The following is a 27929-nucleotide window of genomic DNA, read 5'->3' as shown; positions in this document are numbered from 1 at the left end:
ATGTGCAATTTCAGTTATAATGAGCAGTAGTGTTAATAGTTCGGCTGGTAGCGGCAGCATTGTAGAGGGCGGATACACTGCGTGTAAGTTTCATCTTAGCACTTTCGACTGTGTGCCCAAACTGAAGTCAGTCACAAGCAGGACACACGATGTGCACATACAGGCGGAGGAGTTGGAGGCAATTCAGATTGCATTGGAGGATCAGTTGTCATGGTTCGTGCCTCATTTTATTCCCTGGGGAAAAAAATTGGGCTTAATTATTTGTACTAGAATGTGCGTGATGAGTTAGTTTTAAATTTGCAACGACCTTGGAATTTTGGTTTTAGTTTTTTTAGAATCCGTAACAAGATACAAAATTTTTTCATTGTGTGTAATAAAAAAAGTAGATTATGTCCAGATACGTTGCTCGTCATTTTTATTGAGTTTAGACAGGTCGCATAATATCGGCTTTCAGGTTTTGATGTTTTTTATTTGTTCTATGTCTTTTTATTTTGGCAGGGTGACACGACGGAGCCTTTGTCTGGGCAGCAATCTGGAAGTCCTCAACAACGGTTCTTCCGCCCAGCCAGTGCAGCTGAACTCTAACTCAATCTTCCCATATCTAGCGCAGAGTCCCTCCACCAGTGCCGCATGTGCTCTGAGGAACAACAACCCCATCCAGAACTTAACTGGAGGAGGCGGCATGTCTCCTTTTAAATTGGATGTCACTACACACGCTATCAATAGTCCATCAAGTAAGAATCCTACTCAAAATTACTTTGCGAGTAATCGTAGTCAGGTAATCGGCCTATAAGCATGGAAGTTGGATGTCGATTCTTTTCTTGTTACTTATAGCACAGACCTTTAAAAAAGTAAGAGGTTTCAAAATTATCGTTTGGCTCAATTTTGATTCAAGATATTTTGTTATAAATTGAACGGAAGTTGCAAATATAAATCCTGATGTTTTCTTGACTCCCAGATATGTTGACGGATTACGATTGCTGTTATCTAGAGAAATCAAGCTGAATATGCTTGTTTTTTTTCTGTGAACTTTTAAATGGTTCCAGGTACGCACTGTTCTCCCAGCAGAGGAGGTTCCAACAGGAAGGAGTCTGCCAGCGTAGTGTCTGCTAGTTCAAGTGGTGCCCACTTCTCTTCCATCAGTCCAGTGGAGAGTCTTACCAAGGCCAAGTCAGAGACTCCCGCGCACTTCTGGAAGTACCTAGATGCCACATACTGTGCCAACATCACATCAGACAATGTGCAAAAGTTGGTTGCGTTTCATTTAACTGAAGTCAAAAAAATGAACTTAACGCGTTTCTTGCCCATAAAGTAAGCTGATAATGCTATTTTAGTTGAATAGTCTTCTGATTTCTTGTAAAAGCTAGGGTATACGTCAAGTTTTGAGCAAGTTCAGATGAGGATGAGGTTTGTTGATCTAGATACCTTGTGGCGCTGGCCAAAACATACGACGACGAAGCAATAGCCCCACTATTTGAAGTACCTGAACTGGGCTGCGAAGCTAAATTTAGCGACTCAGGGAGTAACTCAGAACACAGCAATAACAACGACGAAAGCTACAGTGGAGCTGCAGTGACTAATGGTGCCCACTGTTACGGAGGCAGTGAGAATGGAATCCCCTATAAAAGGAGTAAGTTGACTCCTTTGGCTGGGAAAAGATCTGCAAAGGATAACGCAGACACGCCAAATGGAAAAGGAACGAGAAGAAATGGAAAGCAGTGCGGGTAATTTTTTGAGGTTCAATAGATTTAGAAGAGAATTTTTTCTTTAGCAGTTGAGCAGGCGTGTCACTAGTTATCCGTGTTTGCCTTTTTTAATCGAAGTTTTGATTGTTTTTTTTTCTAGTGAAGATGCATCTCGATACAGTGAAAATATCTGTGCAATTGGTCCCCTGACCCAGTTGATTATATCCTCCCTTGTCAAAGCCTCAAACGAATCAACTGCAGAAGATCATAATAATCTAGTGTCAAAGAAGTCCTCAGATGGTAAAGCGCAGTCGTCGGAGAGCGAAGAGGGCGATTATAAACTGTTCGACTGGCAGAAAAGCAGACAAGATTGCAGAATGGAGAATGAGTTAAGGAAGGAGTTGATGAAAATTGGTTAGTAAAATTCGTTCGACTGAATGTTAATGCACTTGTAATCACAGTTACGATTCATTCGCGATTAAACATTCCAGGGTTTTTGGAAGATTCCGAGGAACACGGACCCGACCCAGAACTGAAAGAAGAACCAAGTAGCTACTCCAGTGACAAGCTCCTGCCCACAATGAAAGTGGCGTGCGCTGATGAAGTTCTAAGTGCTCTGAGGTCCAAACAGTGTAGGTTGGATTTGCTGATTGATGCTAATAAAGGTCATCTCTACAACTTGTACCAGAAGAGTCAGGCGAGAATACAAAAGCAAGAGCTGGAGGCAAAAGCAGATTCTTTGGATGCAAAGGTGATAAAGAATTGTAATTTAATAATTGATATTAGATGACTAATAATTTCTTTTTCCGACCTCTTCAGGGAGTGGAAAAGAACTAGTGGTTCAGGTTGTTTTTTCTTTTACTGCCTTGAAGACTGCCTGCGTTGTTTTTTTTACTGCCTTGAAGAACATCGTAGGGGGTCTGTTGTAGTATATTATATAGTATCTATTATATATTTAAATGCGGGGTTCACTGTCTCGCCATGTTTAAGCTTTTTTATCGTATTATTTTGCATTTTTAACGAAAGATTTTTTACACGCGTCAGCTATATCGAAATTTTTTTGATTTTCTAGCTTGAATTTGTTTTTTTGGCGACTTTGAAATTAGCAATCCAAAATTCAAATTTTTTACTTTACGAGATACAAAAAATCTTGTGTTTTTTTTGGAGAATTTTCATAAAACTTAGATGGAAGAACTAATTTTCCAAAAAATTGAAATTCTTGAACCTGTAGATGGGTGCTGTCAGGTTAATCTTCGGGGTTGCAACTTGCGCCTTCAAATATGACTGCTCGAATCCTTTTGGTTTCCGAGATATGACATTTTTTTATTTGAGAAAAATTTTCAAAAAACTAGTAAAATTTGACGAAAGTTGAAAATCTCAACCCTGTAATTAGGTACTCTCAGAAGTTAGGAAATTGTGTCCCAATTTGAGTGCTCAAATCTTTGGAGTTTTCGAGATATGACGTTTTGTATGATTTTTTTGTGCTTTCAGAAAACTTAAATTTAAAAAAATTTGAAATTCCCAACAATGCAGTTGTGTGCTTTTAGGGTACCTTCAGAGGTTGCAAATGTTGCCTCGAGATTTGACGTTTTTTTAATGATTTTTTCATATATAAATTTCAAAGAAATTATACATTAAAACATGACCAAATTTGAAATTCTCAACCCTGTATTTGGGTGCTGTCAGGGTACTCTAAGGGGTTCCAAATTTTGCTTCATAATATGATTTTTCAAATTTTTTTGTTTCCAAGGTTTTACGTTTTTTTAAATATTTTTCAAAATTTTTCAAAAAAAATTTAATTAAAAAAAATTTAATTAAAAAAAATTTAATTGAAAAAAAATTTAATTAAAAAAACGTTTCCAACCCTACCCAACAGTTGTGTGGGCTCTGGGTATTCTTAGGATTTGCAGATATTGCTTCCAAATTTGATTGTTCAAATCATCTTACTTATGAAATATGCCGTTTTTATCTCGGGATGTTTGTCTGGACTCCATTATGACTGCTCAACTCCTTTTGTTTCTTAGAAATGACGTTTTTATCTTTTTTGCAAATTTTCAAAAGATCAATTTCAAATAATTATTTTTCAAAGTTTGAAATTTTAGACTTTTTGGTGGGGCGATGTCAGATTACTACCAGTGTATGCATATATGGCGTCTCATCCTAATATTATTGCTGAAATTTTTTCTTTGACTTAAAATTAAAGTTAGAAAAAAGAATATGATGATTTTGCAGTTGACAACGTTTCAATTTTTTCGATATACAAAGTGCAGTTGTTTTCTGTCGGCTATTTTAGGGTTTCGTTTACCAAGATCTGAAACGAGTAGTTTTGGAGATGACCATTCCAGTTTAAAACACCTTTAAGTCAAAACTATTTATATCGTTCAAATTTTGAAATCAAAAGCGTTATTGGATTCTCCCGTCTTGTTTTACGGTTGCATTCGTTTCGCTGTTTGTATAAGCAACTTGCATGTTCACTAATCTGTTTAAAGCACCGGAGGTGAGTGACACGCTAGTAAAACCTTATTGGCCTGTATTTTTCCGTTTTTCAGAATAAATGACCCGAAATTTACAAATAACATGATGAGAGGCTGATTTCTCGATTTAATTATGCTGCAACTTTACACCAGTTTGGCTATTACTACCTCTCCAAGCAAAATCTAATTTTCGAATTTCGTTACTTTTGAGAAACATTTTGAAAAAACAACTGATTTTTTTAACATGGCTGGTTCGAAAACGCTAGCTGATTTGTGAACATTTTGTGATCTTAAAGTGTGATGATGGTATTACACATCGTTTTTGACGTGATCACGTTTTTAGTGAGGTTTTGTTTCAGCTGAAAGACCAATATGCGAAGATTTTAACTTGCAAAGCTAACAAAAAGATGCTCTCGAAAAAAGACCACGACTACACGAAAAAGCTACTGGCTGAATGGAAGCAAACGTATTCTAGTCTGGAGCTTCTCTAATTTTTGGAATTGGAAGGTCGGCAGTAGTTGAGCAGTTATCTTTTATAGTATAGAAACTTATCTATTATTTTGTAATGTTCTGTAATCTTAACTGGTTCGTTAGTTTTTTCTGTTATGTGCTGATCTAGATAATTTAGTAACCTCTGACTGGAAAACCTTGTTGGCAGCTAATGTGTTACTTGTCAGATTGCTGAACTTGTCCGCCAAGAAACATTTTGATCAAATAATTTGTTCTAATTTACTACCCTTGGGATTAGCATGTGTGCTGCAACCGGGTACTAGACCTTTTCCCGTTATCAGCTTTGTTTACAGAGTAGTCAATTATGCGAGAGCGGTAAATTTCACACATGCTCACATTTTTTGAATTTTTTACACAAGCAAAGCATAGTATTGTTTCGAAGAATTTTTTTCTAACCTAATTTGCAAATAAAAGTGCTCATTTGGTGGCACTTTTGGTATATTTCAATTTAATCATTTTAGCTTATTTAAGCAAAAACAAGTTAAAGAAACAATGTTGCTGCGTTGTTTTGGTTAGTGTTAGGTCTTGATTGGAAAAACATGTACTATGAAAATGTATGTGATTTGTTTTTCGTTTTTTTTTTGCAGCGATTTGGAAATTTTTTCACCTTTCGCAGTAATTTCAATTTTTCGAAAAAAATTACTGGATTGATTATCAAAAAATAGTGTTCATCGAAAAAGCAGCTGCTCTTTTATGTGCCTGTATTTTTCGTCAGTCTTTTTTCGTCTTACCTCACCTTCTATGGCCTTCGAAATTTTCAGTAGGGGTTTTTTTGGCCTACTTGTTTTGAATTTTTTTGGTTTTTGTCAAATATTAAATGCTCAAATCAGAGGTTAAGATTTCAATCAACAACAAATTACGGGATATCTCCTTCTCAAACGGCTGATACCAAAATTCGGCAGAAAAAAGTTATGGCCTCGAACAAGCACATCTTTTGACATTTTGGTTAATTTTTGAAACTTCGAGATTAAGGGTTCAACCGAAAAATGAAATCAGTTATGCGAATCTTACCTGCGCAAGCGGCTAAGCCGTGCCTTTTGAAAAAAATGGACTTGGAAAATATGCAATTTTAGAAATTTTGCCCAATTTCGGGAAAGTTCTTTTTTTAAAAAAATTAACATGTCGATTCTTAGATTGGTTGTTCATTAAAACTAACCTGGCGCTTAGATTTCGCTCCGTAATCTGTTTTACCCTGTTTTTTTTTAAATAAAAAAGCTGTTATGGACTTCAGAAAAACTCATTTTTAATTTTCATAAAAACTTCGTCACTATTCTCGAGAACTACTTGCTAAATCTGATTTTAAGGACTGGATCTAAAAAAAAGGTTGCTCAAAAAATTCCGGGGTTTCTTATTTGTACAGTTTGTTATAAATGTAAGTTCTGTCATTTGTAAATTTGCCGTCTGATTTGATTAATTTTTTGCTTTCTTTCTGTTATGCAAATTACCAGGTTTCGGCCTAAGTTATATCTCTCAGCTTTTTATTGTGCGTAGTTTGATATTTGCATAATTATTGATCAAATGGCCATCGAAAGCTATAATTTTGGAATGATGGGTCAAATGCCAAAAAACAAACGGATCAATATGGTACAGCTAGAAAGCTACGGCCACAATCAATCTAACGGTACCAGTTTAGATTCAATACATCAAGTATTATAGAAGTTAGAAGCAAACGAGCCTACCTTTCCAAAATTGCAGAAATGAGCATTTTGCTCCCACCTTTGAAAATTTTGCCAAAAAACGACAACAAACACATAAATATTCTTTGGCCTCGATCCATCAAGTTTTACCTAATTTATTAACAAGTGCATCTACACCAAATGCATCAATTAAAATAATAACTAACGGATAAATATCTTACTCTTGACTGGCGGATGACGTTGAAGAATAGGCTGAGAATAAACAATAATTACAAATTACTTTTTACAAGCAAAATCATAACTTCGATGTTTTAAGTAGTACGACTTATTAATATTTGCATGTTTATTGATCAAATGGCCGTCGAAAGCTATATTTTTGGAATGATGGGTCAAATGCCAAAAAAAAACAAAAACAAACGGATCAATATGGTACCGCTAGAAAGCTAGGACCACGATCAATCTAACGGTACCAATTTAGCTTCACTACATCAAGTGTTATAGAAGTTAGAAGTAAACGAGCCCACCTTTACAAAATTGCAAAAATTAGCAGTTTGCACCCCACCTTCGACAATGTTGCCAAAAAGGACAACAAACAGATAGGTATGGTCTTGGCTCAATCCATCAAGTATTACCAAATTAATTAACAAGGGCATTTACCACACCAAATGCATCAAATAGAACAATAACAAACGGATAAGTATCTTACTCCTGACAGGCGGAGGACGTCGAAGAATAGGCTGAGAATAAACAATAATTCAATTTTCGAATCAAGGGACAAGTTTATCTGAAAAGAAACAACTTTAACGATAAAAAAAACGAAAAATAAAACATCGAGTGGGGAAAATCTAAAAAAACATTTCTTAACCTAATTTCAAAATTAAGTTTTATCGGCAAAATTATAACTTCGATGTTTTGAGAAGCACTATTTATTGATATTTGCATATTTATTGATCAAATGGCCGTCGAAAGCTATATTTTTGGAATGATGGGTCAAATGTCTAAAAAAACAAAAACAAACGGATCAATATGGTACCGCTAGAAAGCTAGGACCACGATCAATATAACGGTACCAATTTAGCTTCACTACATCAAGTGTTATACAAGTTATTGGCAAACGAGCGCACCTCATCAAAAATGCCGAAAAATGAGCAGTTTGCACCCACTTTCAAAAAAATGTTTACTAAAAAACGAAAATAAACGGATAAATATGGTACCGCTAGAAAGCTAGGGCCACGATCCATCTGACGGCATATACTAGACTCAATACATCAAGTATTATAGAAGTTAGAAGCTAACAAGCCCACCTTTCCAAAATTAGCATTTTGCCCCCACCCTCGACAATGTTACCAAAAAGGACAGCAAACAGATAGGTATGGTATTGGCTCGATCCATCAAGTATTACCAAATTAATTAACAAGTGCATTTACCACACCAAATGCATCAAATAGAACAATAACAAACGGATAAGTATCTTACTCCTGATAGGCGGAGGACGTTGAAGATTAGGCTGAGAATAAACAATAATTACAAATTACTTTTCACAAGCAAAATCATAACTTCGATGTTTTAAGTAGTACGACTTATTAATATTTGCATATTTATTGATCAAATGGCCGTCGAAAGCTATATTTTTGGAATGATGGGTCAAATGCCAAAAAAAAAACAAGCGGATCAATATGGTACCGCTAGAAAGCTAGGACCACGATCAATCTAACGGTACCAATTTAGCTCCACTACATCAAGTGTTATAGAAGTTAGAAGTAAACGAGCCCACCTTTCCAAAACTGCAAAAATTAGCAGTTTGCACCCCACCTTCGACAATGTTGCCAAAAAAGGACAACAAACAGATAGGTATGGTCTTAGCTCAATCCATCAAGTATTACCAAAGTAATTAACAAGTGCATTTACCACACCAATTGCATCAAATAGAACAATAACAAACGGATAAATATCTTACTCCTGACAGGCGGAGGACGTTGAAGAATAGGCTGATAATAAACAATATTTCAATTTTCAAATCAAGGGACAAGTTTATCTGAAAAGAAACAATTATAAGGATAATAATTATGCAAAAAGAAACATCGAGTAGGGAAAATCTAAAAGTACTTTTCTAAACCTGATTTCAAAATTACTTTTTATCAGCAAAATTATAACTTCGATGTTTTGAGTAGTACGACTTAATGGTATTTGCATAGTTATTGATCAAATGGCCATCGAAAGGTATATTTTTGAAATGATGGGTCAAGTGCCAAAAAACAAAAAAAAAGATCAATATGGTATGGTCTTGGCTCAATCCATCAAGTATTACCAAAGTAATTAACAAGTGCATTTACCACACCAATTGCATCAAATAGAACAATAACAAACGGATAAGTATCTTTTTCCTGACAGGCGGAGGACGTTGAAGAATAGGCTGAGAATAAACAATAGTTCAATTTTCAAATCAAGGGACAAGTTTATCTGAAAAGAAACAATTATAAGGATAATAATTATGCAAAAAGAAACATCGAGTAGGGAAAATCTAAAAGTACTTTTCTAAACCTGATTTCAAAATTACTTTTTATCAGCAAAATCATAACTTAGATGTTTTGAGTAGTACGACTTAATGATATTTGCATAATTATTGATCCAATGGCCATCAAAGGTATATTTTTGAAATGATAGGTCAAGTGCCAAAAAACAAAAAAAAGATCAATATGGTACCGCTAGAAAGCTAGGACCACGATCAATCTAACGGTACCAGTCTAGATTCAATACATCAAGCATTATAGAAGTTAGAAGTAAGCGAGCCCACCTTTCCAAAATTGCAAAAATGATTATTTTGAACCCCACCTTTGACAATGTTGCCAAAAAAGGACAACAAACAGATAAGTATGGTTTTGGCTCGATCCATCAAATATTACCAAATTTGTTAACAAGTGCATTTACAACACCAAATGCATCAAATAAAACAATAACAAACGATAAATATCTTACTCCTGACAGGCGGAGGACGTTGAAGAATAGGCTGAGAATAAACAATAGTTCAATTTTCAAATCAAGGGTCAAGTTTATCTGAAAAGAAACAATTATAACGATATTATTTTGCAAAAAAAAAACGACTAAAAAAACATCGAGAAGGGAAAATCTAAAAGTTTTTTTCTAAACCTGATTTCAAAATTACTTTTTATGAGTAAAATCAGAACTTCGATGTTTTTAGTAGTACGACTTATTGATATTTGCATAATTATGGATCAAATGGCCATCGAAAGCTATATTTTTGGAATGATGGGTCAAATGCCAAAAAAACAAAAACAAACTGATCAATATGGTACCGCTAGAAAGCTAGGACCACGATCAATCTAACGGTTTTAATTTAGCTTCAATACATCAAGTTTTATAAAAAATTATTGGCAAATGAGCGCACCTTGTCAACAATGCCGAAAAATGAGCATTTTGCACCCACTTTCAAAAATTTTGCTAAAAAACAGACGGATAAATATGGTACCGATAGAAAAGTAGGACCACGATCGATATAACGGTACTAGGCTAGACTCAATACATCTAGTATTAAAAAGTTAGGAGCCAACGAGCCCACCTTGTCAAAATGGACAAAAAATGAGCATTTTCACCCTCTTTCAAAAAAGTTTGCCAAAAACGAAAACAAACTGATCAATATGGTACCGCTAGAAAGCTAGGACCACGATCAATCTAACGGTATCAGTCTAGATTCAATACATCAAGTATTATAGAAGTTAGAAGTAAACGAGCCCACCTTTCCAAAATTGCAAAAATTAGCAGTTTGCACCCCACCTTCGACAATGTTGCCAAAAAAGGACAACAAACAGATAGTTATGGTCTTGGCTCAATCCATCAAGTATTACCAAATTTATTAACAAGTGCATTTACACCGAATGCATCAATTAAAATATTAATTAACGGATAAATATCTTGCTCTTGACAGGCGGAGAACGTTGAAGAATAGGCTGAGAATAAACAATAGTTCAATTTTCAAATCAGGGGACAAGTTTATCTGAAAAGAAACAATTATAAGGATAATAATTATGCAAAAAGAAACATCGAGTAGGGAAAATCTAAAAGTACTTTTCTCAACCTGATTTCAAAATTACTTTTTATCAGCAAAATTATAACTTCGATGTTTTGAGTAGTACGACTTAATGGTATTTGCATAGTTATTGATCAAATGGCCATCGAAAGGTATATTTTTGAAATGATGGGTCAAGTGCCAAAAAACAAAAAAAATGATCAATATGGTACCGCTAGAAAGCTAGGACCACGATCAATCTAACGGTACCAGTCTAGATTCAATACATCAAGCATTATAGAAGTTAGAAGTGTGACACCTCTAAAGTGATGTCATTGATAGCCATGAAATTATTGCCATATTAGAAAATGTATAATGTTAAAATCTCAAGCATGCAGTTGAATAACTTATTATTGACACAATGTAAATAGTGTGTTCAGAATTGAGAAGCATGCGATAGTTAGTCTAATAAACAGTCAGAAAGAGAAATTGAATAAAACTAACCAAAAGCTAAATTGTTAGTGAGCTGAAGATTAGGGAGAGATTCATGCTGTCGGGGCCCAAGCGTTCGTGATAAGATACTGCAACAATAACATCTAGAAAGAACATGCAAATAGAGACCAACAAGCAGTATGTCATATGGTGATAGTTCGTGAACGACAGTGACAATCTCCACCCACTCCAGCTGAACATCCAGACGACATCGCAAGGGTGCTAAAACAATAGATCAAGCGCAGCAACTGTGTCGAGCCAAAGAAGTGAAAACTTATACTACATCCTACAGTTTTTGTGGATTTTCTAGTTGAGGAAACTTCATCCAAGTGATGTATCAGGGGAAAAACTCGAGAACTTTCGTCTCTACAAACTTGTAGGTCAAACCATTAAGACTCTTGTGCTATATATTGGTGGAAGTTTTAAAATTGGTGTGCGCTCAATCAACCCAGTTTGAAATCAATCATTAAATTTATGAATTCATCAAAAATTGGAGAAGCGTAAATGCAATAAATTAATGCTTAAAGTCAAAATAGTATCGTACCACTACCTAAACCCACCTAAAGATTATTGAACATTTGCCAATAACCATATTGAGTACTTAAACGAAATAGCTCGTAACTTATTACCTTTTGCGGAAAACCTATCCTAATTTGTGCTAATAAGTTTCACTAATTGCATAAATCAGACTGAAAATCATCAAAATTGTAAATGGCGCACGCTCAAATCTCAGTCACACCATACGGCGGTACGGATGCCGAAGATTTCGCCCAATTCGAACAACTCTTCAACGGATTCATCGGAGTTGCAGGTGTCGCACCACTCCAGCAAGCGAACTTTCTTCAACTCCATTTGCGAGATCACGCACTTCGGTTTTACCAAACGTTACCAGCCGCAACCAGAGAAAACGTAGCGAATAGTCTGACAGCATTGCGAGACCATTTCAGTAATCCTCAACTTCAAGAAGTTCATGTCTTGAAGCTTGAACAAACTAAATTTGATTTAAAGAAGGATACGCCGGAGAATTTCTTGGTGACGTTACAGAAAAAAGCGGAGAAAGCATACCCAACGCCTGAAATTGCAATTCCTAACCCAATTGATGCAGGAGCAGCGGATGCAGCTCTCGAAGCAGCACGACATGCTCGAGAAACTGCCCAACGCGACGAAAGATTAGACGCAGTCAGAGAAAATCGGGATGAACAGGTTCGCAGACTTTTTATAAAAGCCATGCCCAATTGGCTTCGAGGCAAACTAATGGATCGTCCTGCGGGAGAAACAGTACAAGAATTGTGTACATATACAAGGAGACAAATGACCATACGCGAAGTTTGCCGAAAAGAAGATTATCCAGAGGATGGATTCAATGAAATTAGCGCAACAGTATCCGATAATCTGATAAACGCCTTGTCTAAACTTAGCGCGACACAAGAAGCTATGGAAAAACAATTCAACGAAATTCGAACGCAAATGAGCGATAGAAATCGTCAAGAAGCATCGACTTCAGCGCAACAATCATCCAAACAACAACAACAACAACAGCAGCAGCATCAGCAGAATCGACCGCGAAATGACTATAACCGTGGTTTCCAACGAGGATTTCGCGGAGGAGGCAGAGGTTATCAGCAGAGACAATCTTACCAACCCTACCCTGACCATTCAACCGAATTCTTCCCAGGAAACCAGTCAAACCAGGGGAATCAAAATTATAGAGGACAATACCCTCACCAGAGCAATTTCAGATCTGGATATCGAGGAAGAGGTGGACGTTACCGAAACCCTTACAATAATTTCCGAGGAAACCAACAGCAACAGTTCCAACCATTCTTCCCAAATCAGAACTACCAATTTCCGCAACCAAATAACTATCAACAACAGTCAGTCCAACAACAAGCACAAAATGTTGATATACAAAACCCAGCCATGCCATACATGCCAGTCATCCAAGCAACTGCAGTATTCTGTGAGAACTGCGGATACCCTAACCATACAGCCAGTCAATGTCACTTTCGACAAAAACCTCAAGGAAAGGGACAATCTTTCCCATTCCAACAGCAGCCAAAAAACTTCTAAAGCCACCGAGTCAAGAGTCAAGTAAAGAAACGAAAATCATCAACGAAAAATCAGCCAAAACTCCTAAACGGAAAAGAAACTCTAAGTCTCACAAAAAGCGACCCAAAAAACCACACCCTGATCAAACGAAGCGGAAAATCGACCCCAATGAAAAAATTGATTCAGAAGAAATTCTTGATCTTTACGCAGTCGTCCCGGAAATTGATAAAATTTTAACTTACGTCAAACTTCAGTTTGCACCTCAAACATTCAGGCGCGCACTTGTAGACACTGGTGCCTGTGCAAACGTCATTACCAGAAAAACCTTAAATGAACTCAAAGAAGACAAAACATTATATAAAGTAATCCAGACCCAAGAACCAAAGTTGAAACGAGTACGAATGGCAGCTGGACAACTAGTACCAATAGATACAGAAGCTATAATATGTTTCCGAATCGCAGCGCAAACCTTTACAGAAAATTTTTTAGTGCTCCCAAAAGCAAATTCTATGATACTTGGAAACGGATTTTATAAAAAGCACAACATAGAAATTTGTCCAAAATATGACCTTCTTAAATTTCCAGAATTGACAATCCAAGTCAACGAAATCAAGTCACCTACCTCAAAACGACACAAGAAACCTACGCTACGATTTGCCCTACTTCTGTCACAGAAATACGTTATTCAACCGAAGAAAACAGTACTGTTAGAATGTTTCACAGAAACAAATATCAAAAACACTATTGGAACAGTTTTACCAATCCCTGAATTTGAAGATGACTCCAATATTGCACTTATGTCATCAATTAGTGAAACAACAGCAGACAGCAAACTATATATTGCAGCACTCAACGTTACAGATCACGTAATAACCCTACCAAACAGAAGTAAAATAGCAAATTTTACGATTTTAAGATCAACAGACACTCGTAACATCATCCCAATTGATTCACAGACATTAGCACTCGCAAAAATGAATAATCCAGAGGATTTAGAGCATGAAATCAATCAACTTATTCAAGTGAATGAATCAGATAACATGAAAATTAGCAAACCTGAGCCAGAGTATGAAAAATTTTGGTTCCCGACACCGGAAACGTGCGAAAACCCTAATTTTCTTACACCGATTCAAAGAGAAATCTACGATCAGATCCTCAACTTAAAAAAACTTGAACTTTGTGAACCGAAATTGAATGACCATGATAGATTGACATTCCTAAGCCAGTTCAATTGGGAAAATTCCATCCTCACGAACGCCCAAAGGTCAGAAGTAGAAAATTTACTAGTTAAATATTCAGACGTATTTGCCAAACATCGATTTGATGTCGGGTATAATTCCGAACTTCAAATTAAACTCACACCGGAACATCAACGACCCCTGTATACACAAGGTCCACCAACGCCAATCCACCTACGAAAGGAATTAACGGTTGAACTAGCATTAATGCACTACTTTGGCTTAATAACAACGTTATCACAATCAAAGTACAGTAGTCCACTGTTTGCTCATCGAAAACCATCAGGCAAACTCAGAATGCTTATTGACTTAAGAAGAATAAACCATTCGCTCAAAAATGACTATCTAAATGCCAACTTCCCAATTTCAAACATGACAGATGCTTCAAATCATTTTGCCGGAAAGAAACTGTTTACAAAGCTTGATTGCTCGCAAGCATACCATTGTATGCAAATGGCAGATGACATCTCAGTTCAACTATTGGCATTTAACTTTTCATCACGCACCTATGCCTATAAATGTCTAGCTCAAGGTCTGAACAAATCAGTAACCGGATTTAGTTCTTTCATCCGTCATTACCTAGATCCATGCTTAGCAGGGGATATGTGTACTCAGTTCATGGATGATATAGGAAGTGCAGTGCACACTTTTGATGAACTAATACCAACCTTGTCTAAAATCTTTGATTGTATCCAAAAATCAGGACTGAAATTATCACCAAGTAAATGCGAAATAGGCACAGAAAAGATGAAATTCTTAGGCAACATAGTAACACCAGCGGGAGTTTCCCCCGAAGAAGTAAAAATACAAAAATTCCTACGTAATTTACGAATGCCGCAAACTGTGAAACAAGTCAAGAGACTTATCGGATTTGTACAGTTCTTTAGGAACTATATGCCAAGCCTCGGAGAAAAATTACTACCCTTTTACAGACTTTTGAAAAAGGATGCTGATTTTAGAATTCTACCAGAACACCACAAAGGTCTTGAAGTACTTAAACACGATCTTTTGCAAGCAACGACGATAACACTAAGATTACCAAAGCCTGATTTGCAATATGTGATCCTTTGTGATGCAAGTTATCACGGAACTGGATTTGTTCTCATGGTAGAGGACTACATAAGCACTGAAAACAAAGGCAAAACGAAAACCTATGCACCAGTATCATTTGGATCAAGACTTTTCAATGAACCACAACTAAAATTTTCGATCTACTACAAGGAATTCTTAGCACTCTACTTCGCATTAGACCACTTTGCACACTTCATCTGGGGTGCAACAAAACCTGTAATCGTTCTAACAGATAATCGAAGCTTAACACAATTTTTTCAATCAAAGTCAATACCACCATCCGTTTGGAATTTCTTAGACAGAGTCTTAGCATTTAACATTGTCATAGCGCACATACCAGGAAAAGCAAATCATGCAGCAGATTTTTTGTCGCGCATGCAGACAGATCCGAATGCATCTCTATCTTTGCGACTAACAGACAAAATACCAGTACGAGAAATACACATAGATTCAACGGCAAAAGTACCAGATGCATCACTCAACTCTGTAGAGGAAATACAGGAAGCATTCCCTGAACAGATGCAGATGACAAACGAATTGCGTCAACAACTGGAATCTGTGGGCCTTCTCGAAGCATACTTGCAAAAACAAGCCATAACACAAAACTCGGATGAACTAGAAGCACAAACGCTTGTACGACTAATGAAACCAGCAATATCAGCAATCGAATACCCCGATCCAGCAGATGTTTTTTCGGATATACAAAACAGAAATGAACCACTGAATTTGAAGGAGGAACAAAGCAAGGATCCCGACATTGAGGAAGTCATAAAGTGGATACTTCTTAACGAAATCCCAGATTTGAAATACGAGAACAGCAAACGGAAAAAAATACGCAAAGCAGTTTAATCGACTTGAACTGAAAGACCAAATTCTTTACCGAAAATTCTTCGATGACACAGGCAAAGTAAAATACCATCAATACTGCCTACCCAAACATCTGTGGCAGGAAGTCGTGTACCGTCTACATAACTCACCGAGTGGAGGACATCTCGGAATGGGCAGAACCATAGAGGATTTCAGGAAGAGATTCTACTTTCCAGGATTCACAGAGTTTCTTCTGCAAATCATCAAGAATTGCCTGACTTGTCTCCAACTGAAGAAAAACTCCAGCAGATACCAAACCCCTCCATTACAACCAGTTTCATCATTACAATCGTTCCCAGGCGACATGATGCAAATTGACATCGTAGGACCATTTCGATCCACAGTTTATAAATTTGTCCTTACGGGAATTGATGTCTTTTCTAAATACCTGTTTGCAATACCACTGACAAATGTGTCAGCGGATACAATTGCGAGGGAACTGACGAAAATTTTCTTTACCCATAGCTACGTCCCGAAACGAATCTTGTCAGATCTAGGAAGTGCATTTACATCGAAACTAATGCATGAGCTTACATCGCTATTGGAGATACAAATCAGTCATGCAACACTCAAACACCCACAGACGATCGGACTCGTTGAACGATCTCACGCAGCACTCAAACGAATCTTGAAGCTGAATACAAACGAAGAATGGTCTGATTGGCACAAGTACGTCCCGTTAGCAACGTTTATTCATAATACATCGTACTATTCATCAATAGGATGTAGCCCTAGCGCAATTTTTCATGGACGAGAGCCAACCAAACCACTTGACCTTCGTTTTTCAACCACAGCACTCGAATCAATAACTGCTGAATCAGATTTTGTAACCTCAATGCAAGACGCAATGTTAGAGAAATTTAAAGAAACTAAACAGAATATCATTGACTCATATCAACGATATCGCGGATATTACGATCAGAAAGCATTAGCCCAACCGCTCCAGCTTCATTCATACTGCTTTCTTCTCAATCCTAAATTAACAACACAATCAGATTTCGGAAAACAATCAAAACAAGTGTGGATACCTCTCTATAGAGTAGAAAAGGTTCTGACCAACTCAAATTATCTCATCCGAAAAATAGGAACGCTATATACGCAATGTGTTCATCGGATTCGATTGAAGCCAGTTGTGCCTCAACAAGAACCAGAAGACCTAGAAAGCATTGATCCAACAACATTTATGACAGATCCTTCATTAGGACAGTACCGAGGAGAACCAGAACTGTTCGACGGACAATTACCTCAGCTCTTAGAAGATATTCAACCTTCCGAAATAAACACTCAAACTCAGCAGCCAGCAACAATCCAATTATCGGTACCACTAGCAGTAGCACCAGGAGCAGCAGCCCCTGTAGCACCACCCGTACCACCAGCAATTCCTGCACCAATGCCGATGATAGCGCCACCGATACCCATCGTGGCCCCACCACCTGCTGAGATACAAGAAGAACCAGCAGATGAAGTAAACGATCAAAACGATAATGAAGAACCACAAGGTGATATTCAATTTCCAGACCCTGAAGAACAGCAGAACAACGATGATGTGCATAATACTCACGTACAAAACGAACGGAATGATGATGATGATACACTTAATTTAGATTTACTATTCCAAGAACCAGACCCTGTTCAAACGCAAAACCAGAGACCGCAGCGACAAGCCGCATTTGAAGCACGTGACAGAATTCACGCTCAACGAGTACAATTTAATAAACGTGTTCAGCGACGAGAAATCACGCCACCACCGTTAGTAGTACGTAGATACGGAATGCGAACGATCGGAGGACACGAAAGAGCACCAACCACATTCACACCGCGATGTGATGCAGCGGCTCGAAAAAAATCAATTCAAGATCAAGTCGCTATGGCCAATGAAAATTTAGGATTAACCCGCGAAGAAAAAGGAAACGTAATCAAAAACAGTGTGAAGCGTGCAAAACAGACATTATTAGGTGGCCGACGCAACGAAAATCGAAACGACGAAACAGAGGATGGCCAAGGACCATCAACATTAAACACTATCGGAATAACGACGAATATCACACTAGGTAAGGCAAATATACTTCATTTCCCTGGCCCAATTGCACATTGCGTATCGAGCGATTTCGCGATGGGTAAAGGATTAGCAAAACAGATAGCAGCGGCCTACCCTGAAATCAAATCATCGCTTTTGTCTATCGAAAACCCCCAAATAGGATCCTCGATCGCATATTTCGAACCAACCGACAAGAAATTCATCTATAATTTGATCACAAAAAATCTGTATTTTGAAAAACCAATGTATTATCACCTGTCAGTCAGCTTGTGTCAACTACGAGCGCAGCTAAATCGTCACGGAATAAAGGAAATTGCATTACCAAAACTCGGATGCGGACTTGACGGACTCAGTTTTGAAACAGTTTATCAGATGATAGCGGACGTCTTTTACAACACGGATATCAAAGTATATCTCTACATGTAACCACAAACCTAACCTGCTTAATACGCTACTTCAACAGTGATCTGATAGCAAAATCTGAACGACCTGATGAAGAAGACGACACAGCCATGATGAAACTGATGAAAGTGATGAATATGAGTAGTCGTCTCCTCTAGAAATCTAGAACAAAAACGTAGAATTAACACGATTTAGTGTATGCCGTATAACGATCATGTTACAGTACATTGGATGGTGCCATCTCCATGGCACCACCTCGTAACCAATTACTTAAAATCGGTCACTAAAGCAGTCTTTCCAGCGGAAAAATTTCACGGCATAATCAAAAATTGGCTAAAATTTTCTCAAAAATGCATCAAAAACTTAAAAATTTTGCTAGCCACTGATCATACACACTTCATGTCCCCTGTGGGCAGCGCCGGAGGCAGCCAGTGTGAAAAAAAAAAGTATCAAAAATGATCAAAGTTGACAAAAACGAAAAAAAAAAAAAAAGGCGAAAATCCTCTCAGAATCACAGATGAAAAATATGCAAAACATGGAGAAAATTCCTTTTGACACCTTTAATGGCTCTTTGTGACCGTAAAACATTCTGAATCAGCCAGTAAAGCAAAAATATGGACTGGACGAGTACTCTGGAGCACATCTTTGGCCAAAAATAGTGGAAAAATACGAAAAAACGCGAAAATCACCAACTTTGAAAATCGATAACTCTCGAAAAAATTATTTTAGGTCAAAAAACTCTCCAACAAGGGTAGGTTATCGACCCTTCCCCGTCGATCTAGCATGGTTAGAACAAATCTGAAGAAAAAAAATTTTCCTATTCCGGTCCAAAGGATTGGGCCGTGTCCCAAGAAAAAACCTTGATAATAACTCACTTTTAAGTCACCTAACCTCACGACGCTATCGTACGGTTAACCAGGATTGATATTAACACCATTAGCGAGCGTTTTGAGTACAGAAATCATATATTAACTTGAAGATATACATAAGAAATGACTCTGATTACAAAAGTTGAAAGAGTTTGATAAGTCCAGTCTCAACTTGAGTCATCAGACGACTCATAATAATGAGGTGAATCTGAACGGAGCCTTTTTACAGCCCTCGGACCCAACTCACCATTCACCTCAGATGCATTAAATTCGCCAACAGTACTAAATAGAAAAAAAAAGCGTGAAAATTCCGCAAATAATCGCAAAAATTCTATTAAGATAGCGCAAAAACTGAATATGTAAGCCATTGAACAGCAAAAGCCAATGTTATTACCTCTTTACGGGAATGTTCATGAGTGGCTCCGCTTGGTAGGGTTCCCCAATCCGTTTGCACCCAGCCTGGATGAAGATACATCCGCGGGACCCAGCAGGCTCTTCTGAGCACGGATAACGAAACCATGCGCCTTCATTTACCATTAGGTCTACTTCCATTGTGACCGCGGCCCCCAGAAACTGTAAACACAAAACCAAGAAATCAAATACACCAGTGCAAATCAGCCAAAAGAACAAACTTTGAGGAAAAATAAATTTTACCCAATGATCTCCCACGGAGTTTTGTACCCTCGTTAACTCTTCGATCTCGAACAGGCTTGGCCTAAAGCCTAAGCGCCTTTTGCATATATCTAGGAAGTCCGGTTGCTGCATCCTCTGCCCAACCGCTTGTCGAATCAACTTAGAGTCTTTAGCAAGTTTAGAAGGGTTTATAACAAAAACAAAACTCAGAAACTCCGACATCGTAATTGCACTAAAAGAAACCAGCCAAATATGATTTACCTGACTTCACACCGACGATCGAGTGAAATATGGAGGAGAAGAAACACTTCCCCTTAACCTCGGCGTGTTTAGCATCGACACTGACATCTGGGTTCCCGACTATGAACATCTCATTAGGGGCCACGACTTTATTCTGTCGAAAGGTATAACCGAACATCTTACACAATTCAATCTTTCGGTCATCCCCCAGCGCCCTACACTTGAATTCTCGCTCCCCATGGTTCTCGAGGAAACAGATATGGCACGAACGGATTTGCCTGAAAAAGAATAAAATAATGCGGACTTCAAAAGGAAAAGTGGCAGGACCCATTAATTACTACGTACTCGCTCATTGCGGCTTTCATTCCACCCAAATGCTTAGGAGCGCACCAACCCCTCTTCCTTGCGTGTTTCACGAGAGTTTCAGTATCTTTAATGTGTTTTCGCTTCCCCAAGTGAATCTCCCAAAACACCTTTGCAACATTCTCAGGAGTAGCCACCCGCAATTTCGAATGACTATCCACCAAATTACCACCTTCATCGAGGGACAGATACCTGACTGCCCTCCGCATGTACACCAACTGTTGTTGAGTAAATCGCTCCTTTAGGGTGTCATCATTGTCACAAATGGTGAGGAAAAATTGAAAGGATTCAATTTGCGATAGCTCCATTTCGAACACTTCAATAATTATCTGAAGATCAGAGCCAAAATGTCATTTGAATGAAAATTGCACTATAGGACGCCGAGACATTGTCTCAAAGCGTCAACTACGCACAAGATCAATTGTCGCAGATATAAACGACAAACTGCCATCCTATAGCGGTAAAAGCTAGCAGATGACCGTCGAACCGAACAACAGACCAACTCAAGCAAAACACCCTTGGCTCCTGAGAAGGCAACCGGCGGATGCTTCGCTCAAGTATCAAATTGATCACAATAAATATAAATAAAATGCAAATGAAACAGTTAAATGAAATCACGAAACTATGAATTATGAATACTTGCCAACGTCGAACCAACATCTAAAGCACAAAAACTACCTTGAGCGCACACCAATATGTTAAAGAAAAAAAAAAAAAAATACTGAATTCAATAAAACGCAACTTCTAAAACAAGAAAGCCTCTATGGCTACAAAAAACTGCGCTTAAAGCTAATTGAGTTCACGTAACTCAGTTCGTAATTTCAATGTTCTAACTACTCTTCCTGTCGGAAGAGGAAACAGCTGGCCAGACCACACAGCAAGATAAACACGCCCACTGCAACCAAAACCACCGCCCGCGGGAAAGCTTCCTCCTCGAGAGGGGGACACAGAGAGGAACGCGTGGACCAAAGAGGCCCAGCAGCAGAATTAACAAAGCTGCCATTAAAGCAGCAGAACACAGAATTGTTACCAAAGGCAACAGAAAAACACATTATCAAACAACTGAAAAAATTATTTCTTATTACCAATCAGTTCAACTCAAGTACATTTTACCTTTTGACACTCATTTTAAAAAGAGTTTAAAGCTAAAATGAAAAACATTCGGTTAAACAAGCACGTAATCGCGACCTTTTGTTTAACAAATAGAACTTTAGCCTCATTCGTTTAGCTGCTGAATTTTACGAAATTCAAGTTAAAATTTAAATGTTAATCATGGATATTACCAAAACACTTCGCTATACCATCGTCTAGTCTTACTCAACAGAAACAACAAATATAAGAAATAGAAAATAAATCAAAATCGAAGGATATATACAAAATCCAGATTACACGTTAAATGAAGTTTTAAAAGTTTTTCGAGTTACTCTAACTGTCGTGCACGCACGCCGTACAACTCTGCAACGATATCACCAATATAGAGGTACTCCTCTAACTCAGTCTCCAGCTGACTCAACGTTTCAGCCGGCAGAATCGGCGCCACAGCTCGAATTAGTGATTCGTTTAAGTCCGCGAAGAAGGATGGCACATACCCCACCCCGCGAACTGCGAGACATACGTAAAATACATCCCGGTCTAGATATACGGCAAGCATACTCTCTAAATGATCCTCAAAATTGCGAATTGTATCTAAGACCACGTGCAATTCATTTTGAGCAACATTGTCAGGTAGATCATCCTCCCAAAACTCCATTATGCTCGCAAATCGCAACAGCAAAGCATTTTCAAGTTGCATTGTTCCTTCACTAACTTGAATTTAAAGAGTAAATAGACAACCTGAACTTGACTGACAATTAGTTTCAACCAACAAAGGTCACCGAAATTTTCACCAACGTAAATGTCAACTCAAATCAAAATGTAAACCTGCTCTTTGAACATCCTGTTTAATTGGAACTAAGTAAATGTTACGACGCCTACAGAACGAAAGAATCATTCAAATCAATTTTGACAACTTTGAAACTTGACAATTAACGAACAAAACAAACCTTTCGCCTACACTAACAGAAATCTTGCTCATGAATAGCGAACAATTTCAAAATCTTTTGCAATCCATCGAGAACTCAGATCTACTTTCTGCAATCCCATACAATATTGACCTAATCGGTTTTGGCGAATTCAACGTGAATCACATATGCGGAGAGGTGTACTCTGTTTTTTTTAGTGAAGATCCAAAAGTTCTGATCATAATCGCATATTTGTTGGGAAGTGATATTCGCATGATAGTAACCTGCCGTTTCGATACATCAGCAGAACTCGCGGACACGATCTCCGAACTCCGATCAAACGCCTATTTCAAACTTGACGACCTCAACTTCTCGGTCTTTTTTGAAACACCATCAACTGCAGCATAGACAAGTCATGAATTTCTCCGCTGCCGTGACATCTACACTAAACCGAAAAACAAAATACTCAACCGTCAAATTGATGAAACAAGCCATAATCATTTTAGGATTCCTCTATCTCATAAAGATCTCTCAGGCAAGTGAATACGAAGATGCACTCAAAACGGGAATTCTTTTCCATAAAGATAGCCAAATCCTGCTCGCCGAAAAATTTATCAACGCAGAATTTCTCGTCCCATTTCCTAAGTATAGTTTCACCATCCAAGACAACGTGACACAACTTCTCTCAGTATTGTCTACTAAATGGAAATCAAAGTCATCAGACTGTAGCCTTAACTTCGCAAAACAATTCAACGCCAGCGTGGAATCCTTCAATGTTGATTGGATACTCCGCAAATTACAGAGTGAAGTTCAATTGGCACAAGACGAGGTCTCCAGTATCAAAGTTGAAACATCTCACTTTCTCTTTAACGAAGCTGAAGAGAATAGATCAAGGAGAAGGCGAGGGGCACCACTGGCACTAGCCACTCTTGCCGGAGTTGGACTCTTTGGACCAGGAATCCTGATGAACGATTCCTCAAGTTGTGGTCTACTAGGAATTTTCGGCACCTGCCAAGATAAGAGTCGAGAAAACGCGAAGAACATCAAGGAACTTCATGAATACACGATCAGGTTGACAGAATATGTTGCTGAATACGAAGAACAGGTTAACGAAAAGTTCTTTTTAGTTGCTGACAAACTTTCCGAAGTTAACAATATTCAGAAAGAGATGATCAAGAACCAACAAGAGAATTGGAAAGTGATCGAGGACCAGTTCACAGTAATCAAGAACAATTTTGAGATCCTTAGGGACTGTGATCAATATCTATTCTCAAACCAGCAACTGAACTTTAACTTCGATACAGCGGCTTCTCTTCTGTCGCTTCTTTACTCAGATGTCAAGAGTTATAGAGCAGCGCTGTACGCTTTCAAAACAAACATAATGAATGCCATTCCTACATTGTTGGACAAGCGACTCACGATGTCGTTAGTACCTAGAAATTCACTGATCGCGATTCTCAATTCAGTATATGAAAGCCAGAAAGACGCAGCAGACAGACTAACACTAGCCATTCCGACAACCGACTTGCATTCCTACTACGATGCAAAACTTCTTCGAGACGTCGTGACGGTCGATGAAGGCCTACTAATGACTCTGGCGATACCGATGTCATCAAGTCTGACAGTCTTCTCTGTATATCGAGCACATTTGATCCCGATGCCACAACCGGAGCAGAAGGATGCGATAAAGTGGAAAACTGAAGGAGACTACTTCGCGATTTCGGAGAACGGAATGGAGACATCCGTGCTCACGCGAGAGCAGTACGAAATGTGTCTCGGTTCATCTACCTACAGGATTTGCCATCAGACGATGGAAACTCAATTGGGCAGATCATCGTGTCTCGCAAACCTCTTCTGGCCAAATCCAGTAGCAACTCTGACCGTCTGTGAAACGGAAAAGGTCATACTACCTACTCCAGAAAAGGCCACGAATTTAGGATACGGTATTTGGCTCATTACATCAGCCTCTTCATCTTTTTCTTTGTGGGAGTACAACCTGAATGAGGTTCACACTCCATCTCGCAAGGAACATCCAGGATGCAACATATGCATCATTACACTAGATTGCAGGACGCAATTAGCTTCACGGAACATTAAGATTCGACCCGACCTTGGAAGTTGCGACAAGATTCCGGCAAGACGAATCGACGTCAAACTGTCCGACCCATTGAAGCACCTCATGTCGGAAATTCCGGGGATAGATGAACTACCATATTTCAAATCAAGAACAGACGCGGGGATTAGACTTTTGGAAGAAGTAAAGGCGAAACTTGTAGACAGCCCGATCGTGACAAACATGGAACAGTTGGATGAAATATCGAAACCAATCGCGCACGGAATGAAACTTCTAAAACCATCGCTTACTGAAAAACTCGAAAGCTATGTCCCAATAAAACTTTCACTGACCTTAACCGTAATTGTCTTCATTGGAAGCACGTTGCTTCAATGCCTGTGCACTTACCTCTTCCATAGATTTAAAGCGGTCAGGGATATAACACCACGATTCCTGAAAACAGCGCATGGTGACATCCGAATAAAGCCCGTAGTAGCAATGGACATCGATGAAAGCGAGAGAGACGAGAAGACAACCAGACTCATGGAATCGAGAGAGGAATGGCAGAATAAATATACTGTACTGGACGTGATTGATGAAACTGTTTCGGTGCCACAACAACGTAGACAAATTGATGATGGAATGTTAAATGACGAGGCGAGATCAATGAGAGGCAGCAAAATGGACATGGCAAGATCAAGATCATTCAGCGAAATACCAGGAGATCAAAGGACAACGTCCAGACACATTAACGGAGAGTTTAAACTGACTCCTAATTCAGGAATTCTAGGCATGAAACCACCATCAGTTGAAATTGGAGCCCAGTATACCGAGCAGACGGCCTAACCGTTAGGGAAAACTGAGACAAGAGCAAGTTTCCATTACAATTTTCATTAACTGAAACCTGAGTAAAATCACTCAATTGATCAAATCATAAATGACTGACCCTAATGACTCTCATGGTGGCTTAATGAAGAATCAAACTCATAATGGCTGAAATCTTTAACATATTTGCGCAGAACCTAAGTTCTGATACTTTTTTCATTTAATTACAACTTATAAAGTGTTATAATCTGTTAATTTCAATGAGTGTATACTCGCTTTATATTGATTAATAAATAAAATGTATTTGTTCCCAAGTTAAATCCTTACAGTTTAACTCCACGTATTTTGATTATTTTAAAATTAGCGTTGAAATTGATTTAAATTTAGTGAAATTGAATTGTACCGTATAACTGTTGCTAAATTTATTGCAAAGTAAATTATTGAATTAAAAGCGATTTGATGCACATTTAAATTACTATGATTTAGAGTTTTGACGTAGCAGTTTTCTTTTGAAATGCAGCTAAACGAAGTAGACTAAAGTTTCGCTTAAAATTTTACCCATTTTATTCATTTGAAATTCTTACCTCAGTGCTAATTCCAATCAATGCGTAAAATTTATGTAAAAACAGGTTATGTGACACCTCTAAAGTGATGTCATTGATAGCCATGAAATTATTGCCATATTAGAAAATGTATAATGTTAAAATCTCAAGCATGCAGTTGAATAACTTATTATTGACACAATGTAAATAGTGTGTTCAGAATTGAGAAGCATGCGATAGTTAGTCTAATAAACAGTCAGAAAGAGAAATTGAATAAAACTAACCAAAAGCTAAATTGTTAGTGAGCTGAAGATTAGGGAGAGATTCATGCTGTCGGGGCCCAAGCGTCCGTGATAAGATACTGCAACAATAACATCTAGAAAGAACATGCAAATAGAGACCAACAAGCAGTATGTCATAAGAAGTAAGCGAGCCCACCTTTCCAAAATTGCAACAAAGAGCATTTTGCACCCCATCTTCGACAATGTTGCCAAAAAAGGACAACAAACAGATAAGTATGGTTTTGGCTCGATCCATCAAATATTACCAAATTTGTTAACAAGTGCATTTACAACACCAAATACATCAAATAAAACAATAACTAACGGATAAATATCTTACTCCTGACAGGCGGAGGACGTTGAAGAATAGGCTGAGAATAAACAATAGTTCAATTTTCAAATCAAGGGTCAAGTTTATCTGAAAAGAAGCAATTATAACGATAATATTTTGCAAAAAAAAACGACAAAAAAACATCGAGAAGGGAAAATCTAAAAGTTTTTTTTCTAAACCTGATTTCAAAATTACTTTTTATGAGTAAAATCATAACTTCGATGTTTTTAGTAGTACGACCTATTGATATTTGCATAATTATGGATCAAATGGCCATCGAAAGCTATATTTTTGGAATGATGGGTCAAATGCCAAAAAAACAAACAAACTGATGAATATGGTACCGCTAGAAAGCTAGGACCACGATCAATCTAACGGTTTTAATTTAGCTTCAATACATCAAGTTTTATAAAAATTATTGGCAAACGAGCGCACCTTGTCAACAATGCCAAAAACTGAGCATTTTGCACCCACTTTCAAAAATTTTGCTAAAAAAACAGACGGATAAATATGGTACCGATAGAAAAGTAGGACCACGATCGATATAACGGTACTAGTCTAGACTCAATACATCTAGTATTAAAAAGTTAGGAGCCAACGAGCCCACCTTGTCAAAATGGACAAAAAATGAGCATTTTCACCCACTTTCAAAAAAGTTTGCCAAAAACGAAAACAAGCGGATGAATATGGTTCTGCCAGCAAGCTAGGGTCACGATCAATCTAACGGCACCATACTAGACTCAATACATCAAATATTATTCCCATTCTTTCCATAATTTATTCTAGTTTATCAATAACGAATTTTTACTCGCTGGTGTTTGTTGAGTTACTTACATCGATACACAATGAATTCATCATTGCTAGCTTTTACAAACATCATTGTTAGCTTTTACAATCTTCATTGTTAGCTTTTACAATTATCATTGTTAGCTTTTGCAATCATCATTGTTAGCTTTTACAATCATCATTGTTAGCTTTTACAATCGTCATTTCATTTTTTGTGATATATTAATAATTGAAATAGTGTAAATTAAATGTTAAAAAGGCTATAGATTGCAACATACCATGTCCAGACTGCAGGTTTTACGACACTGACTAGAAATTCCAGACCTCGACCTGGAAACCTTAAACCCACGAGGGAAACGCGTATGTGAAATATATTTCCCCAACATTACCATTTTTTTTACTAATTCTTTCAGCTCATATGGCAACTCTTTATCATCTAAATTTATTTGTATGCGTTTTCCTCGTAGGTTAAAAGTATCCAGGTCGAGGTCTGGAATTTCTGGTCTGTGTCGTAAAGCC

General features: G+C 37.8%; 2 protein-coding genes across 3 annotated transcripts in view; both read left to right on the top strand.

The window, feature by feature from the left end:
* Nucleotides 1–27929, top strand: part of LOC134845501 (PAT complex subunit Asterix-like) — a 161310-nt gene that overhangs the window by 80869 nt on the left and 52512 nt on the right. The gene's annotated exons all lie outside the window — the stretch shown is intronic.
* LOC134845587 (uncharacterized) lies at nucleotides 19–27837 on the top strand. 2 transcript variants are annotated; one of them, XM_063862548.1, is made up of 8 exons: nucleotides 19–213; nucleotides 499–734; nucleotides 1047–1248; nucleotides 1422–1724; nucleotides 1846–2099; nucleotides 2177–2436; nucleotides 4519–4666; nucleotides 27363–27837. In XM_063862548.1, exons 1-7 carry the CDS (start codon nucleotides 20–22, stop codon nucleotides 4648–4650), a joined length of 1581 nt encoding a protein of 526 aa, XP_063718618.1. In that variant the 5' UTR covers nucleotide 19; the 3' UTR covers nucleotides 4651–4666; nucleotides 27363–27837. The 2 variants fall into 2 exon arrangements, with proteins under 2 accessions (XP_063718618.1, XP_063718617.1); XM_063862547.1 differs by lacking the exon at nucleotides 27363–27837 and having other exon boundaries at nucleotides 4519–4811.

This window comes from Symsagittifera roscoffensis, chromosome 5 (genome assembly GCF_963678635.1).
Source record: "Symsagittifera roscoffensis chromosome 5, txSymRosc1.1, whole genome shotgun sequence".
Lineage (NCBI taxonomy): Eukaryota > Metazoa > Xenacoelomorpha > Acoela > Convolutidae > Symsagittifera > Symsagittifera roscoffensis.
The sequence above is the reverse complement of the archived record's forward strand: the minus strand, read 5'-3'. Positions and strand labels throughout refer to the sequence as shown.

What these genes read in the sequence shown, in the direction of transcription:
- LOC134845587 (XM_063862548.1), top strand. Translation starts at nt 20, where the DNA reads ATGAGCAGTAGTGTTAATAGTTCGGCTGGTAGCGGCAGCATTGTAGAG. An exon ending in TTGGAGGATCAGTTGTCATG is followed by an intron (nt 214 to 498) that starts GTTCGTGCCTCA and finishes TTATTTTGGCAG; the next exon opens with GGTGACACGACGGAGCCTTT. An exon ending in CAGATTCTTTGGATGCAAAG is followed by an intron (nt 2,437 to 4,518) that starts GTGATAAAGAAT and finishes GTTTTGTTTCAG; the next exon opens with CTGAAAGACCAATATGCGAA.